The 18,755-nt window shown below is 45.2% G+C and overlaps 1 protein-coding gene across 1 annotated transcript in view; it reads left to right on the top strand.

The window, feature by feature from the left end:
• Window positions 1–4,104, top strand: part of LOC133135879 (uncharacterized) — a 40,237-nt gene extending 36,133 nt beyond the window's left edge. Inside the window, exon 4 of the mRNA XM_061253203.1 lies at window positions 2,954–4,104. Coding sequence (XP_061109187.1) covers window positions 2,954–3,669 — 716 coding nt within the window. The 3' untranslated portion in view covers window positions 3,670–4,104. The remainder of the gene's footprint in view (window positions 1–2,953) is intronic.
• The last annotated feature ends 14,651 nt before the right edge of the window (window positions 4,105–18,755 follow it).

Raw genomic sequence — 18,755 nt, 5'->3', positions numbered from 1 at the left:
CCTTACAAAACAGGGCAAAACTCAAAACCAAAGTTGGTGTTTTGTCAGACCTCAGCAAAGGTAGGGAACTGAGGAACCCGAAAAGAAAATACAACCTAGCGTAAAATGCTAGGCACAATAAAATAAAAACCTCGAGACGCAGCTCGGGAAGAAAAGCAAACCAAAATACAAATACCGGGGGAAAAAAACACAAAACCTTTTTTTGTTTGGTAAGGCGCCAGTGTACAATACAGAAATACTGCACGCCTTCCTTACCTGTAATGTTGTCAAATACACACACCAGCACAATACCCGACTCACTACTAACCGAGTCTACCATGTGCTTTTACTGGCTTGGCTCAAGAGTGAACAGTTGACACACAAGCACCAAAGTGTAGTTGGTACTGAGCTTAAATACTCTTCCCGGGAGGTAATTACCCTGAAGTTAACGAGGATCAGGTGGAAGCAATGATCCTCACCCCTCAGGCGGTGACAAGGGGTATTACCTCCCACCATGACAACTACAGAACGGTGGAAGTATTTATTATAAAATGGAATGTATTTCTGATAACACACTTGAATAACATGCATACATTTTGCTGGGAGCCATCTTCAGGGCAGTATTACAGCGATTTGTCACGGCAGGGGGCGGCAGAGGAACCAGAAGCTGACTCGGGGGTGGTTTAATGAGCAGGTGGATAAGGGGCAGACAGAGTGTAGTCAAAACAGGCAAGAGTTCAAAACCAGGTAGGCAGTCCAGAAGCAGGGCAGAGGTACAGAGTCCACAAAACAAGAGAAGAGCCTGGGGAAGCAGGCAAGGGTCATACACAGGAATCCAGAAGCAAAAATCAACAGACAGAATGCCACAACGGCAAAGGTTTTGGGAACAAGGGGGCTAGAACAAGGGGGCTAGAACAAAGGGGCTAGAATAGGGGGGCTAGAACAAGGGGGCTAGAACTGGGGTTAAGGGATAAAGGGCTCGGGACTCAGGAAACAATGAACGAGCACCATGCAACTGAAAAGGACAGGTATAAATACAGACAGTCACTCGGTGGTCTAACAAATAAACATCAGGTGAGACGCATGAAAGGGTAATATTACAATAACGATGGGGAAACGAAAACGCGGACTGGATTCACAAAGACACACATATCATACAAATGGCTCTGGACTAGGGAGTAGACAATTGCACAGAATCGGGAGATGTAGAGATACGGAGAGACAGGTGCGAATACTTTGCTGAAACTAAGCAAGTAATCAGTGATAGCATAGAAAGATGGAGTTATGGAACAGAGTGGAAAACTAGGAGATAATGTTAGTCAGTTAGTTACGTGATTAAATCTAAACTACCGAAATTAAGTGACCAATAGTTTGTTAGTTAGACAGACAGTAAGTGTATTAGTACTGTACAATATCTAAATTAGTAGTTGTTAGTAAGAATAGTGCTTTACAACATTAACTAGCGAAAGAAGCCGGAAGTAAGGAATGCAAGATTGGAAGGAAGGTTGAACCCCAGAACTACCGTAAACACCCAAATAGTGAAGCACGCAGTCAGGGGAGTGACTGGGCTAGTAAACATTCAGACACAGACATCACAGGGGAGTGACTGGGGCTAGTAAACATTCAGACTCAGACATCACAGGGGAGTGACTTGGGCTCGTAAACATTCAGACTCAGACATCACAGGGGAGTGACTTGGGCTCGTAAACATTCAGACTCAGACATCACAGGGGAGTCACTGGGCTAGTAAACATTCAGGGGAAGACGAGTGCAAAGACTAATTAATGTAAACAGAAAACCAGACATGAATAAGAAAAATAATACATTTTATACTAAAATTCTTTTTTAACCCTTTATGGATGGTACACATTATGAAATAGCACTTCAAAAAATCTATTTGTGTTGTTTTTTGTTTTGTTCTATTTGACCTTAACATCAATTCTACAATAATTTTTTTCCAATTTAACCTTTGACCTTCCTTTTAGGTGATTGTCATTTATAAATGACTTTCTCTTATAAAGGGTAACTTTCCCCAAAAAGCCCCAATACATAAGGAAAGTAAATGCATTTAATCACCTATTAACCAGTCTGAATGTAATCAGAATGTTTCTTTTTTATGTTATTGAATTAATTTTCAACTCCAAAAACAATTAACAATGAATTTTTCTCACACACATGAATGTTATCAAGCCCAGTAGAACAATGAGCGGTCATGAAAATGACTTGTCCCTTGCTTGCAGAGCCCCTCTGCCACTGAGATCTTATACCTACACCTACAATTTCTGTCATGAAAGTCTATCATCAACCTATCCAATGTTGAGGATGGTGGCACATGTCTAATACTCAATTTTAGAGTGTCCATTTATGCCCAAACTAACACAATTTCAGTTAAGTTGCAAATGCTTGAAAGGACAAGGGAAGAAAGTAAAGTTATGCGTAATGTTGGAATAGGACTAGCCTTCTTCCACATCACTGGTGTAGCATCACCCATCGCTGGTGAGTTACTGTCGACAAATAAACTGCCAGTTTCAGTTGCTGTAGAATTTCCTTTTCTCACAATTTGGTAGCCAATTGTGCCCCATCTATTCCAATTGAGACGGGTGCTTGGGGGTTGCACCCAAAATGCATGACTCAGACAGAGATGTAATAAAGTCCCATCAGGGCTTTATTCAGGGAATGTCCAGTGAGCGTAGTCAAAAAACAAGAAATCCGCTCTGCGGGGCAAAAGCAGTGGCAAGTGCCGTCTGCCATAGCAACCTACGGAGAACAACCGTCCTAAGAACATTTTACTGTTGTGCTCCCAACCAATATAATGATCTACCATCTACCATGATTCATGTGTGAATGCAGCATTAGTCCTAGGTTTTTTATATTGATGGTATGTAACAAAGAGGATAATCGGAATGGAACTGCCTGGGTAGAATTGTAAAACCCTGTACACCTCTGGTGGTTAAAAACAACCTTGTCTTTGCAGGTGCCATCATTGCTCTGGTCTCTCAGGTAGAGTTGGACAATGCCAAATCAGCAATACGTACAGCAGAGGAAGAAGTGGAAAACTCTGAAAGAGAAGTTAATAATTATTATTATAAGTTGGAACAAAAAAAAAGGCAATGTACAAAAAAGAAGGATGAGATTGCACAGTGCAGCAGGACCATAGAGCAGATTAAGCAGAGCCTAGCGCAGGTTTATACACAGCGCACCAACATCGCCCGAGCGCAGGAGAAACTCAGGAACGCCCTCTACATGTTAAGCACCCTGGCTGGTAGAGCGAGCGTCGCTACGACCCTCACTCAGCGCACCAACATCAACCCAATGCAGGAGATACTCTGGAGCGGCGCCAACATGTTAAACACTCTGGCTGCAAGAGTGAGCGTGGCTACAACCCACACTCAGCGCACCAACATCAACCCAATGCAGGAGATATTCTGGAGCGGCGCCAACATGTTAAGCACGCTGGCTGCAAGAGCGAGCGTGGCTACAACCTACACGCCGCAAGTCATCTGCCTGCCCCCTGTGGTGAACATACTGGGAGAGATCATTGAACTCATGCTTCAAATGCAGGGAGATAGAAGATATGAGCTCCTCAGTGATCCACAAGTCAAAGCTGCCATCCTTAGCCTGCAGGAACTCCACCAGAAAGTTTCAGCCATCGATGACGAGCAGACATTAAATGAAATTCAGTTTTATTGATTGAGATGTACACCCATGACACATTCCCACAGGGTACACATAGTGAGCTCCAGATTTATCACATGCAGTGGGGTCTAAAAGTCTGAACATTTTCCTTACAACTTATATTACCAGCATAACAATTGGAGTGAAAAGTTAAATCTTTGAAAAATGTACATGAATTTCAGAATTTCTTAGTATTTGGTATGCCCCCCTTTTGCTTTAATGGCAATGTGCTCTGGAGCTGGCACAGACTCCACAGGATCCATGTTATTCCAGCCTGACAATGTTCCAAAGAGCACCTTGTGTTGTTACTGAATGCTTGGCTTTTGTCAGTCTTGAAGTGCCCCCATAAATATTCACTGGGGTTGAGGTCAGGTGATTGTGGATTGTGCTGAACTCCTTTCTCTTCTCTTCTTTCGTATATCGTCAGATGGCCAACTCAGTGTCATGCAGCCACGCCCTCGTCTCCGGTCCTAAGTCGAAAAGGCCAGCATCTGAGGGTGGGCTGTATAGGGGGCAGCCGGTGATTATGTGCTCGGCAGTCTGTTCAGGCTCACCGCACTCACATGCCGCACTGTCCGATAGGCCCCACTTCTTCAGAGATGACTTGAAGCGTCCGACGCCAGAGCGCAGACGGTTCAGTGAGGTCCATAGATGGCGTGGCATGTCTTCTCCTTTTACACCGCCTCCTGGGTCCCGGATGTATCGTTGCATGCGGGAGGGCCCAGCCGTCTCCCACGTCTGTTTCCAGGATGCTGCCAGCCAGGCGTCTCTGGACAAGTCCTCAGGGATAGACTGTAGCATCTCCTGTGCTGCCTTGTTGTAGGGATGGCTTAAGCCTGCATGGTGGTGCCGGTGTTGTTGTGGCTTTGTGTAGGATGTGCCAGTCGTGCTTCTGGGCTTTTCTTGCCAGGGCGAGGGTAGCCGCATCCCGTCGGAGACTGGCTGGGGCGATTCCAGCTAGGACTGGCAGGTAGGACACAGGGGTGGGTTTCAGACAACCAGTAACTATACGCTGTTGATGACTGTATCTACCTTGTTCACATGTGGACTTCTGCTCCAGGCTGGGGCACAGTATTCTGCTACAGGTAATACCAGGGCTTGCGTGGATATGCGTAGGGTCTGGGGGGAAGCTCCCCAAGTCGAACCCGCCAGGCGGCGGATGAGCGAGACCCTTGCTGTTGTCTTGGCCTTCACTTCATCCAGGTGTTGCTTGTAGGACAGTGTCCGGTCCAAGCATACGCCGAGGTACTTGGGGGCTTGCTGGAACTCCAGGCGGTTGTTGCCAACATGCACGTCCAGTTCCCTTCTTGCTTCCCGATTGTTAAGGTGGTAAGCTGCAGACACTGTCTCGCCCATGCTGAGCTGAAGGTGCCACTTCTGGAGGTAGTCTGCCAGGATGCCCATGTCTCGGTTGAGGCCATCTTCCATCGCCTTCCATGTTGGGCGGCGAAGCATGATGGCCAAGTCGTCCGCATAGCCATACTTGGTAGATGTTGTATCTGGCAGGTCGTGAATGTCTATGTTGAACAACATTGGTGAGAGGACGGAGCCTTGCGGGACACCGTTCTTCAACTTTCTGAGCCTGCTGGTCTGGCCATCGCTGGTCTGTAGGATGAAGCTACGGTTCGATAGCATCTCCATAATGAACCTCACCATGTGCCGGTCCGGGATTGTCCTCAACAGTTTCAGATGTAGTCCACGGTGCCACACGGTGTCATAGGCGGCTGTCAGGTCCAGGAATACTACTCCAGCTTTTTCGTTATCCTGAAAGCTGTCCTCGATGTCCTGAGTGAGTAGCGTTACCTGATCCACTGTTGACCTGCCTCGGCGGAAGCCGGCTTGTTCCGGTGGGAGTTGTGGGTCCACCACTGGCTCGATGCGGCTGTGAATCAGCCTCTCCAGGATCTTATATGGGACACAGAGCAGAGAGATGGGCCTGTAGGACTTCGGGTCTTCGGCGGGTTTGTTCGGCTTTGGCAAGGCTATGACGGAAGCACGGCGCCAGGTCTTTGGGAGCTTGGACCTCCGGAAGCATGATGAGAAGAACGAGCATAGCCAGTAAGATGTTCTTTCACTTTGGTGTATGACAAACTCTGGGTGGATATTGTCTCGACCTGATGACTTGCCCGGCTTCAGTTTGTTGATTGCTGCACTTAGTTCGGCTACTGTGAAGTCTCCTGAGAGGTTAGCATCGACGCTGGCTGCCTTGGAGAGAGACGATACCTCACACGAGGTCAATCGTGTGACGTTTCTGTCAGCATCAGGGAAGCGACCATTTTTCAGGAGCTGGGAAGCAATGGCATCTGCTGTCACTGGACACCTGCGGGGGGTTGTTTTTCTCCCTGAGAGCAGGTTGATGGTCTGCCACGCCTTCCGGCTAGAGTGGGTGAAGTCGATAGCTTCCACTACTTCAGTCCACCTGGCCCTTCGGGTGTCGTCCAGCTTCTGCAATCGGGTTGTTGCTGTTGCGTCCATTTCTTCCCTGGAGCTTGCCTGCTGGTGTTGGCGCAGCAGGCAGCTGCACTCCTCATCCCAGCCCGGGATGTAGTTCTTATTGTAGCCACGTGGGATGTTGTGCTTTGCTGCCCTGAGGAGGACTTCACAGTAGGCGGCGTATGCAGCATCCACATCAGCTGCTTCTGGGTCCAGGAGACCAGCAGTTCTTCTTTCCGTTTCCGCCATAAACTGCCGCCAGTTCGCCTTCCTGAAGTTCCATCTCCTGACCGGTTTGCCAGATACCGGCTGTACCAGTGATGGTACTTTGATGATGGATGGCCGGTGGTGTGAACGAGGGAACCTGTCCAAGACACGTCTCTCCGGTTTCAGGTCGTTACTGCGGCATACGGCAAAGGCCTGGGTTGGTGTGAGAGTTCCAGCGTGCAGAAAAGAAGCTTGGGGGCTCCTTTGGGTCGAAGAGCAGCAATGCCTCAGCGTTAGAAGCCCACTCACTCAGCGCTTCACCATCCTGTGATGTGTGGTTGTAACCCCAATCTGTATGTTGGCAATTGAAGTCACCTGCATAGATGGCGGGAGGAGTCACAGATGGTAGTGATGATACAGTCAGCACAGTTGGTGGGGGCTTGTATACATTCACAACAGATGTTTCTTGGATTTTGGTGACCGGCCACTCAATGTTGCAGCCGGGTGGAGATTGACTGGTGGCTGACCAGCTCAATCCTTCCCGGACAAAGGTTGCCATTCCATGCTTCTTGCTGTGGATGGATCCGGTGAGGAAGAACCCAGGCAGTTTGAGGTTGTCGTCAGAAACCCAGTGTGTCTCTTCTCTGAAGTAACATTGGTATTAAAATCCTAAAACTTTCTTTTCATTTTCGTTGTTGCAAGATCAGACACATTTTGACAGGCTTCACATATATCAGATACATTAGATATTACAGCTCTTATGTGATGTTTAAATGAAAAAATAAAAGAAGAAAAGAAGAATCTGAAAATAAAAGTTTTTTTTAATTTTGGATACCGGTGGATTTGCGGTTCTTCTGAATCATTTTGTGAATTGTTCCCAGTTTAATCCCAAGATCTTGTGATATTAAGAGCGGCCAGCAGGGGGGCTGGACTCAAGCTTAACAAGCAACCGTAATAAGCAAGGGGAGACCATCAATGCCAAAAAAGTTTAATTCAACCAAAGTTAGGTAACAGAAGTACAATACCCATGGAGTGTGAACAAATTAAACATCAGTTGTATAATGCCATGCCATTGTCTCCTGCTTAGTCTAATCAACTGTAAGTCACTCTGGATAAGAGCCTCTGCCAAATGCCATTAATGTAATGTAATGTAGTGGCAGCTCAGTTGAGGGGCAGTGAGCAAAATACAGGACTGTGCATGAAGTTCAAATGAAATTAAACATTTATTTTTCATGTGATAATATCATTTATACAAGTAATAAATGGCAAATGTGTCCGTTTGTTCATTTGTCAGTTCTATTTCCTTGTGTAAAGTTGTATCTGTTCAGTTCTAGCCTCTGGTTTCCTGACCCATTTCTATTCTGTTTCTTTTCTGCCGTTTTTGGATTCCCAGATGTTTTAACTCTGCCTGGCTTTTGGATTATGTGTTTGTGCTTTGTACACTTGTGTCGATGGCCTGCCCGCTACTGAACTCTGCCGGCTTTATTAGGATGCTGTTTACTGGACTCTGTCTTGTACCGCTGCCCTGCTATTGGACTGACTACTGATTTTTGGACTTTGCCTATTCTTGGATTACGTTCTTGATCTGCCTGTTCTGAATAAACCTGCCATATTCACCTTATCCCTGAGTCTGCATTGGGTTGCTCTGTCCCACATCCTGACAAAAAGCGTCACACAGTTACAGCACACACTACCAAACATCACACAGTTACAGTACACACTACCAAACATCACACAGTTACAGCACACACTACCAAACATCACAGTTACAGCACACACTACCAAAACATCACACAGTAACAGCACACACTACCAAACATCACACAGTTACAGCACAAACTACCAAACATCACACAGTTACAGCACAAACTACCAAACATCACACAGTTACAGCACACACTACCAAACATCACACAGTTACAGCACAAACTACCAAACACCACACAGTTACAGTTACAGCACACACTACCAAACATCACACAGTTACAGCACAAACTACCAAACATCACACAGTTACAGCACACACTACCAAACATCACAGTTACAGCACAAACTACCAAACATCACACAGTTACAGCACACACTACCAAACATCACAGTTACAGCACAAACTACCAAACATCACACAGTTACAGTGCAAACAACCAAATATCACACAGTTACAGCACAAACTACCAAACACCACACAGTTACAGTTACAGCACACACTAGCAAACATCACACAGTTTCAGCACAAACTAGCAAACACCACACAGTTACAGCACAAACTACCAAACACCACACAGTTACAGCACCAACTACCAAACACCACACAGTTACAGCACAAACTACCAAACACCACACAGTTACAGCACCAACTACCAAACATCACACAGTTATAGCACACACTACCAAACATCACAGTTACAGCACACACTACCAAACATCACACAGTTACTACACAAACTATTAAAACAACACACAATTACAGCACAAAGTACAAAACATCACAGTTGCAACACTAAGAACCAAAGCATCTTGTACTAAATGTCAAGGTGTTAGGGGCAGGGGATGGACTTTGTATTTTTCTGAAGATTAAATCTAAATCAATGAGGTAGAAAAGTGATTTATGCATCACTCATTGGACTAAAATACGATATTTGTCAGGATACTTTAATTATCTTGTGAATAAATCATGGCCATTTTAGTATGACTCATTGGAGTTGACCAATTCTGCTGATGGATAATTCCAAGTCAGCTTATCCCACTTATCACAGATATATAATGAGACTTGTAATGCTGATTTGGCTAAACTAATGAGTGTGACTTCATGACTTTGACCTGCCCTATTTCCATAGAGAAATCATAGATAGATAAATGGTTCTTATATCACCGTAGGCTCTCACCAACTCTGTCTTCTATGTATATATTATGTTCATCAACATAATAAAAAATATATATATATTTTTTAATATTGGCTTTTTTTGTATTTCTTTCAGATTTCAAGATTATAATCATTGAAATCAAATTCAGTTTGTGAATTTGTACAAACTTTGTTACCCCATATCTCCCAGATTCATAATCCAAGTGTGATTTCCAGGGGTTTCTAATCAGGCCAAATCAGCATGTAAATCTCATTAAAATCTGTGACGATGCAGTCCAAAAGTGTGTTATGCTGACATAGAATTAGTCTTATCAGCAGCCATACCATCATGCATGTGGAAGGGAGGAGTGTAGATCTGGTTAGTACTTGGATGAGAGACCTCCTGGAAAAACGAACTTGCTGCTGGTAATTGTGTTGCTAGCACAACATCAGTCTGTGTGGGCTATACAATTAACACATTTCTTATTCCTTTGACACAAAATGCATACAGCTAACACATTTTAAAAATACTTGAACTTCTATTACACACAAGCTCAACCAAGACCAGAACAACAGATTTTTACTGCTAAATTTACAAATGCTTTCACACTGTATGTCAGAACAGATAACCTCATGTTCTAAATCTGATAGGCTAAAGTTGAACAGCAGTTTACATTGTAGATTGAAACACAAATATATGTCCTCCATCCATCCATTATCTTAACCTGCTTATCCTGAACAGGTTCGTAGGGGGGCTGGAGCCTATCCCAGCATACATTGGGCGAAAGGCAGGAATACACCCTGGACAGGTCGCCAGTCCATCGCAGGGCACACACACCATTCACTCACACACCATTCATATAGCCCACACAGACTGATATTGTGCTAACTGTGTTTTGAAAATGTGACTACAGAACTGAAAAAAGGTTTTGTTTTGTTTAGCAACGGTAAAAAACAGTTTCGACCAGAAGGAAGATCGCCCCCTACTGGTTTAGCAACACCACTACCAGGAGAGCACGCCCCTGCAGAGGGCAGGACGGTTGGGCTGGAATAAGGGCACCATCTTCCCACAGAGGTGAGTCCCCTGTGGATGTGTCCCGTGCCGTTTTGTTTCTTCCTTTCTCCATTAGGCCCACAGCACACCATCTCTTGGTAAAGTAAGTCTTATTAGGAGCATTACGGCTCAGTCAGCACCTGATGCGCTTAGTTTGAGGTATAGTTCCCAGCAGCCAGAGGGGTTTGTAACATCTATACATAATGAGAAACCACCTGGTACTGACAACTTAGATGGAAAGCTACTGAGAATGGTGGCAGACCAGATTGCCACTCGCATTTGCCATATCTTCAATTTGAGCCTTGTGAGTAATGTTTGTCCCCAAAACTGGAGAGGAGCTAAAGTCATCCCACTGGAGAGGAGCTAAAGTCATCCCACTGGAGAGGAGCTAAAGTCATCCCACTGGAGAGGAGCTAAAGTCATCGCACTGGAGAGAAGCTAAAGTCATCCCACTGGATAGGAGCTAAAGTCATCCCACTGGAGAGGAGCTAAAGTCATCCCACTGGGGAGAAGCTAAAGTCATCCCACTGGAGAGGAGCTAACGTCATCCCACTGGAGAGGAGCTAAAGTCATCCCACTGGAGAGAAGCTAAAGTCATCCCACTGTTGAGGAGCTAACGTCATCCCACTGGAGAGAAGCTAAAGTCATCCCACTGTTGAGGAGCTAAAGTCATCCCACTGGAGAGAAGCTAAAGTCATCCCACTGTTGAGGAGCTAACGTCATCCCACTGGAGAGGAGCTAAAGTCATCCCACTGTTGAGGAGCTAACGTCATCCCACTGGAGAGAAGCTAAAGTCATCAAGCATGCTAGGGCTGCTTTTACTGGCTCTAACAGCCGACCAATCAGTCTGTCACCTGTTCTCAGCAAACTTGTAAAACATTGTATTAGACCAGATAAATGCTATTTCTCTGTTGACAATTTGACAAGTGACTACCAGCATGCTTATAGGGAAGGTCACTCAACATGCACAGCGCTTACACAAATGACAGGTGATCAAAAGAATATTGTGGGAGCAGTACTGCTAGATGTCAGTGCTGCCTTTGATGTGATTGATCATAAGTGATTATTTTGAAAAAAACGCATGTGTTATGGTTTTGCTCCATCTGCCTTATCAAGGATTGAAGATTATCTATCTAATAGAACACAAAGTGTTTTCTTTAATGGAAGCTTTTCAGAGGCAAGACATGTTGAGTGTGGAATTCCACAATGAGGTTTGCTTGGCCCTTTGCTGTTTTCTGTTGTTACTAATGATCTTCCACTTGCTTTGGAAAAAGCCTGTGTGTCCACGTATGCAGATGATACAACAATATACAGGCCCTGGTTCAGTCGAGCTGAACAATTTACAACTCATAATGCTTAAGTTTTATTGCAACCTTCAGCGAGTCTTCTTTGATTCTGGTTTAAAAAATCATATACATTCTATAAAGTGCTTTTGCCTCCATCATGACCGATGACCATTTATCAATAAACACTGTCTCTGAATTAGCATGGCTGATCTTTGTACATTATTCCATTGCTGTGGTGCATAATCTGGCATGGTAAATTTACATTTTAACAGTTTGTTTTATGCTGAGAACTTCACCATATGGGCTGTTTGAAAGAGAATACTTTTTACAATATACAAACATGATGACTAACTTATCCATTTAGAAAGCTGAATTCAAACTTTGTTTTGCATCTCAGCATTTAGTCAAGCTGATGTATTTCACCAGAAATGGTCACACTAAAAATAAATGTTTAATTTGAACAGTCCTTTGTTTTGTTCACTGCCTTGAACTGAGCCGAAAGATAATGGCAGTGTCTTCATTCCACCACTAGATGGCAGTGAATCCTGTTAACATCATACCAGTTACTGCTGGCCTCACCTTCTGTCCCAGTTTGCTATAAATGCACAATTTACACATGAGTCAAATGTAATTACACTGGGAAAATTATTCATTCTTTATCAATGAAAGCTTGAATCTTTTAGTCTAACACTCACCCCTGATTTACATCATGATTTAAGGGCATTTTTACACCACGCATCTGAATGGAAAGAAATAGACCAGGCCACTGAATCCGGGTACTTCTACGTACACGCCCTTCTTGGGGGCAATAACACAGCGGGAATAGGGTATTTCACTTAAATTAGTTATATCTTTTGATAACAACATAATATATATTGTAAATTATATTTCCGACAAGCTGAAAGTCTTTTGAGCATTTCCGTTCTAGGTTGACATTTTTACGATCCGTAGTTTTTGAGAACAAGAGCTTTGTTTGACACCAGCCATTATATAGGCTACAAGACACGGAGCTAGCTAGCTGGCTAACGTTACGTGACACTGGTGTTGAGGCAATCTGTCGATATATCTACCTATCTATACAAATTATGGGCTATACGACACACGGAGATAGCTAGCTATCAATCGATCAAAGATCATCGTAAAAATGTCAACTTAGAATGGAAATACTCAAAAGACTTTCAGCTTGTGAGAAATATAATTTAAAATATAATGGATATTGTTGTCAAAAGATATAGCTAATTTAGGTAAAATACCCTATACCCGCTGTGTTATAATTGCCCCCGAGAAGGGGCGTGTACGTCAAAGTACCCGCATTCGCTGGTCTGGTCTATTTCCTTCTTTATTGAATAGTCACATATGAATGTAGAACACAGATCTTCGGTGAACCTTGAAAATCTGAAAATTATGTAGGCTACATCAGCGAGCATGTTTAGCTGATGTTTGATCACGTTGTGTTTCCTCTGTTATGAGCTGTTGTAATCGTGTGCATGTCATTTGTAGAAACGGGTGCCACTGAGACGGGTGGTCTCCTTTACTGAGTTTATTTCATGTTTTGATCAGAGAGCAGGGGAGCTCTCTGTTCATTATGTGGGCCCATAAGCCCCACCTGGGCAGGGATGGCCTCTCTTGGTTTTGTGGTTTCATCGCCCTGTATGACTGAATGATTTATTCCCCAAGGGACAGGCTGGTTTCCCTGCTCCCGTCAGTAGCTCTGTGTGTGTTTGGAACCACGCTGCTGGGTGTACAAGTGTGAGTTATGATACAGGTGTGTGTGGGTCTGAAATGTGTGAGGACTGTGGAACCTGCTGAGTGTTTTGGAACAGCATTTGATTTCCCCCCTCTGTTGGAGGAGATGTGTGATGCATCCTGGGTAAGTTTCTGCTTTGATAACATTTTTAAAATGGCTGACTCATCACTCTCCTGCCCCAGTGAGTCCTGGACTGGCACACTGTCTCTGACTCCACCATGTGCACAGACTCCAGTCCACTGAGTCCTGATGTAAATCCTGGGTGAGTGTTAGACTAAAAGAGTCAAGCTTTCAGTGTTATGTCCCTTTAATTGATAAGTATGAATAACTTTCCCAGTGTAATTGCATTTGGCTCATGTGTCAATTGTGCATTTATAGCAAACTGGGACAGAAGGTGAGGCCAGCAGTGACTGGTATGATGTTAACAGGATTCACTGCCATCTAGTGGTGGAATGAAGACATTGTCATTGTCTTTGGGCTCAGTTCAAGGCAGTGAACAAAATAAAGGACTGTTGATACTGACGGGAAAGATTGATTTGACATCCCTGATTATGCACCATAGCAATGGAATACTGTACAAAGCTCAGCCATGCTAATTCAGAGTTTGTATAGATAAATTGTTATCGGTCATGATAGAGATAAAGGCACCTCAAAACATGCATATGATTTGTAAGTATAATAACTGGCTGATATTATCTGTCATAAAAACAATTCCATCTGGAAGATCATCATCAGCACTACTAAAACAGGGCATGTATGATCCATTTATTTTAATCTCCTGTTTTCATCTTGAATGACTCCTCCAGGTTTTCCATGGCTTGGTCCTGGGTAATGTCTCTCCATTGGGGGGGAATGTCAGCAGGCTGAGCTTTATATTCCTGGGCAAACTGCTTGTTAAACCTGGTGAAGATGTACTTCCAGTACTCTGAGGCCTGGATGCTGGTGTCAGGCTGGATGCGCCAGTCAAGGAAAATCCTCTGATACTCCTTGTATGGATGAAGTTTCCACTCTGTTTCAGGCGACCTGAATTCTGTCTCACTGGCAACACTGGTGGAGCAGATGTCACACATTAATTTCTTGGAGTCTTCATATCTGTATCCCCCGATGCCTGAGGACGGTGAATGGAGGCAAAGTGCTCTGTGTGGCTCTTGCCACCAGCTTCACAGGGGGCCTTGCAGAAGGGACACTGCCTCCCACAGCCAAACACCCTGTTAAACAGCACCTTCTGTGGCTGAAAGGGCAGTGAGGTCAGCCTGGCCCTCACATCCCCACCTTCCTGAAACTCTACGGTAAAGGTCTGCTCCGTTTCATCCACAAGCACCATCAGACACTGGGAAAAGTCTTCTGGTTTGGCAGAGTTTAAGGCCAGGACTGCTCTGAGGGGGTCTTTAGGGATGACAAGCTCCTGTAGGTAACAACAGATATCCTGAATGAACTGCTGAATGTGCTGGGCCTCCTTCCCCTTTCTTTCCACTCGTTTACTGATATTTATCTCTGCTTTCTTTATGGCTTCCTTCATTATTTTAACCTTTGCCTTCAGGTGCTTAATCTCAATGTTCCTGAGGCCATCTCCCTCTGAGAACTGCTTAACCATCTGCTCCAATATCGAGTCCTGTACAACGGTCTCCTAATTATTCATGTATCTCACAAAGTCCTGAAAGTTATCCTCTGAAAGTAGCTGCTTGAGGATTGAGAACTGGAAGAAGGTTCGAGTGCTGAAGTCAATGACTTTCTGCCCTGTCAACATTTCATCCACAAGGTCAGGGCCCAGAGATTTGGTGATGTATTCCGTCACCGCAGGTGCAAGACAGTTAGAGGTGAACTCTTCAGCTTTCTTCTGACACTGGTCTTTTTTATGGAACATGTCCTTAAAGTCAGTGCAGTACTGTGCCTTGAACTGTTCCAGACAGCGACGGGGGTCTTTTGCATGGATAAAATCCCGATGCATTTTAAGAAACTCCCGTGCTGCATGTCCACAGATGTGGATCTTCAACTTGGCCTGAAACTCAGCACTTGTTTCCAGATCACTGCACCTATCCAGGTTTTCATCTACCCTGCAAAGCAACTCTGTTATGTATGTGTTATGGTAATCAGACTTTGTTCTCACTTTCTCATCCACAAACTGCCTGCTGTCCTCGATGATGTGATCAACCTTCTCTTTTGGCTTTTCCTTTGGCTGCCCTATCAAGAATTGGACTGACTTCCAAAGCTTCTGCCACACTCCCTGATCGCTAGGCTTCACTTGGAATGACTCTATTCAGCATTCATGTAAGTTTCCCACTTCTGACAGTATTTCATGGACTGCGCTGCCTTTTCTCTGTAAGTTAACACACAGCTGGATGTAGATCTCGTGCACAATGTCTCGTTCCATGCCAGGGAACTGCAGCTCTGCCACAGCCTCATTCCACATCTTCTCAAATTTATTATTCAACTGTTGTTCAGACAGATCTTTTGCACTTTTTCTGCATTTCTCAATCAGGCCCAGAAGCTTCTGCTCCATTGTGGCTGTGTGGACTGTCTTGATTCTCTCTAACATCAATAAACCCTTTCTAATCTCCACCGCTGCCTCAAGCTTGTTTTTCACAGACCACATGTCTATATGGTCTCTTGTAGAATTCTGTGAGGTTGTCCAAAATGTACTGTTTTCTGTGAGGTTGTCCAAAATGTACTGTTCCTCTCCTGTCAGTTTCACAGAGGCCTCTCCTTTCAGGCGGATCAGCAAGTCATCAATATTGGAAGATGGCTGAATCTGTTACAAAGTTTGATTGTGTGCATTAGTGTTCTGCAGTGGTTTGGTAGCATTCTCTCCTGGATTAGTTAAGTATCATTTGTTTGTTTGCTGTTTCTAATTCAGTTTAGTTGTCATTATAGTGTTCTGCTGTGTATTTGTTTGTTTGTTTGTTTGCTAGTTAATACAAGTGGTGTTTATTTAGATTACAGTAAAACTGGGTTAGGTGTTTGTTTCTCTCAGGTGAGCTAGGCTATTGAGTTAGGCTATTGTTTTTACTGGCTGGCAGGCCACAGCTTTTATTGTAGGAGGAGCCAATAGTTTGCACCCTGCTTAGGGTATAACTACTGGCACACCTGAACTCACTTCAGTGTGCATTAGTGTTCTGCAGTGGGTTGGTAGCATTTTCTCCTGGATTAGTTAAGTATAATTTCTTTGTTTGCTGTGTCTAATTCAGTTTAGTTGTCATTAAAGTGTTCTGCTGTGTATTTGTTTGTTTGTTTGTTTGTTAGTTAATACAAGTGGTGTTTATTTAGATTACAGTGAAACTTTGTGAGGTGTTTGTTTCTCTCAGGTGAGCTAGGCTATTGAGTTAGGCTATTGTTTTCACTGCAGGTGTACAAAGTCGAGGGTGTCTATCTACGGGTGTCCATCCAGGCTGTCTGAGAGCCTGATGAGTGTTTTTGTTTTCGCTGCCTGCCCTAATTTCACTGCGTAGTATTCCTCTTGTCCTCCCTAATTCCCTCCATGTGTTTCCTTCCCATCCCTGTCCTCTCTCCTCTCCCCAGGTCCCAGTCAGGTAGGAGGTTTGCTTCCTGCCAACATGGGCAGAATATCTCAAACCTCATCTTCTCTCCCAGATCCGCTGGTATTGATCTCTGTGTGGCTGGTGGCCTCTGGAACTGCCAGTCCGCCGTCCAGAAAGCAGACTTCATATCTGCCTATGTCTCCCACCTCAACCTTGACTTTCTTGCTTTAACTGAAACGTGGCTCTCACCAGAGAACACAGCCACCCCGGCTGCCCTTTCCTCTGCCTTCTCTTTTTCCCACACACCCAGAACCTCTGGCAGAGGAGGCGGCACAGGTCTCCTAATCTCATCCTCATGGAGATCTAGTGTCTTCTTCTCATCCTTCGCCTTCTCCTCTTTTGAATTTCATGTGGTTTCTGTTACTTTGCCGTGCAAACTGTTTATTATTGTTGTTTATCGCCCCCTGGGTCCTCTGGGGAGCTTCTTGGATGATATGGACATCCTCATTAGCTCCTCACCAGTCAATGACACCCCCCTGATCCTCCTGGGTGACTTCAACCTCAACTCAGAGTCCACCCAGTCTACCTTTCTCTCCCTCCTTTCTTCTTTTGACCTTACCCTCACTCTTTCCCCTCCCACCCACAAAGCAGGCAACCTTCTTGACCTCATCTTCACAAGGAGCTGCACAACAACCAACCTCTCTGTAACACCACTCCATATATCTGACCACTCCTTCATCTCTTTTTCTCTTCCACTCTCCTCAAACACCCATCCATCTCTCCCACCATCCACTGTCACCTGTCGGCGGAACCTACGCCACCTGTCTTCCTCCACCCTCTCATCTACAATCCTCTCCTCCCTACCATCCGCGGAGCCTTTCTCTCGACTGTCTCCCGATGATGCTGCTACAACTCTCATGTCCTCCCTCTCATCTTCCTTTGACTCTCTGTGTCCCCTCACCACCAAATTAGCTCAGGCCTCCCCCCCAGTCCTTGGCTTTCTGATGCTCTACGAGCTGTCCGAACCGAACTGCGGGCAGCGGAGAGAAAATGGAAAAGGTCCTGTCTTCCCAGTGATATAGCTTTCTTCCATGCCCTCTTATCATCTTTCCATTCCTCTGTCTCTCTAGCTAAATCTTCCTTCTTTCACTCGAAAATTAACACGGCCGCCTCTAATCCCCGCAAACTGTTTTCAAGCTTCTCCTCTCTTCTGGCCCCCCCCCCCCCCACCCCCCTCATCACTCACACCTGATGACTTTGTCTCCTTCTTTGAAAAGGTCGATGCCATTCGCAATTCCTTCTCCCAACCCTCTCCCCCCGCTGACCCTCCGACCTCCTAGCCTCCTTTTCTCCCCTCTCTGACTCCAACACATTGAAACTCCTTACATCCCACCGCCCGACCACCTGTCCTCTTCACCCCATCCCTTCTCCCCTCCTACAATCTATATCCAATGACATTCTCCCTTTTCTCTCCTCTCTAATCAACACCTCCCTCTCTTCCTGCACCATGCCCTCTTCCCTGCTCCCAACTGTCCACTTCTCCAGAAAAATCTCCATGACCCCAACCAGTCTGGCTTCAAGAGTGGCCACTCCACTGAGACCGCCCTGCTCGCGGTCACTGAGGCACTCTGCTAAAGCCAAATCCCTCTCCTCTGTCCTCATCTTCCTCGACCTGTCGGCCGCCTTCGATACAGTCAACCATGAGATTCTGCTTTCATTGCTGTCTGGGATAGGTGTCACAGGGTCTGCACTCGCTTTTTCCTTTTTTCCTCCTACCTCTCTGGTCACTCCTACCAGGTGAATTGGAGGGGCTCAGTCTCTGACCCTCACCCCCTACAAACTGGAGTCCCGCAGGGCTCAGTTCTTGGGCCTCTCCTCTTCTCGCTATACACCATGTCTCTTGGTTCTGTTATCTCTTCAGAATCTTGGGGTGACTCTTGATAACTGCCTCACCCTGGCTCCACAAGTATCCTCCGCTGCCAGAACCTGCAGGTTCTTTCTGTATAATATACGCCGTATCCGTCATCTCCTGACGGAGAAAGCTACCCAGCTCCTA

Source organism: Conger conger, chromosome 8 (genome assembly GCF_963514075.1).
Source record: "Conger conger chromosome 8, fConCon1.1, whole genome shotgun sequence".
Lineage (NCBI taxonomy): Eukaryota > Metazoa > Chordata > Actinopteri > Anguilliformes > Congridae > Conger > Conger conger.
This window is presented reverse-complemented; position numbering and strand designations above follow the sequence as displayed.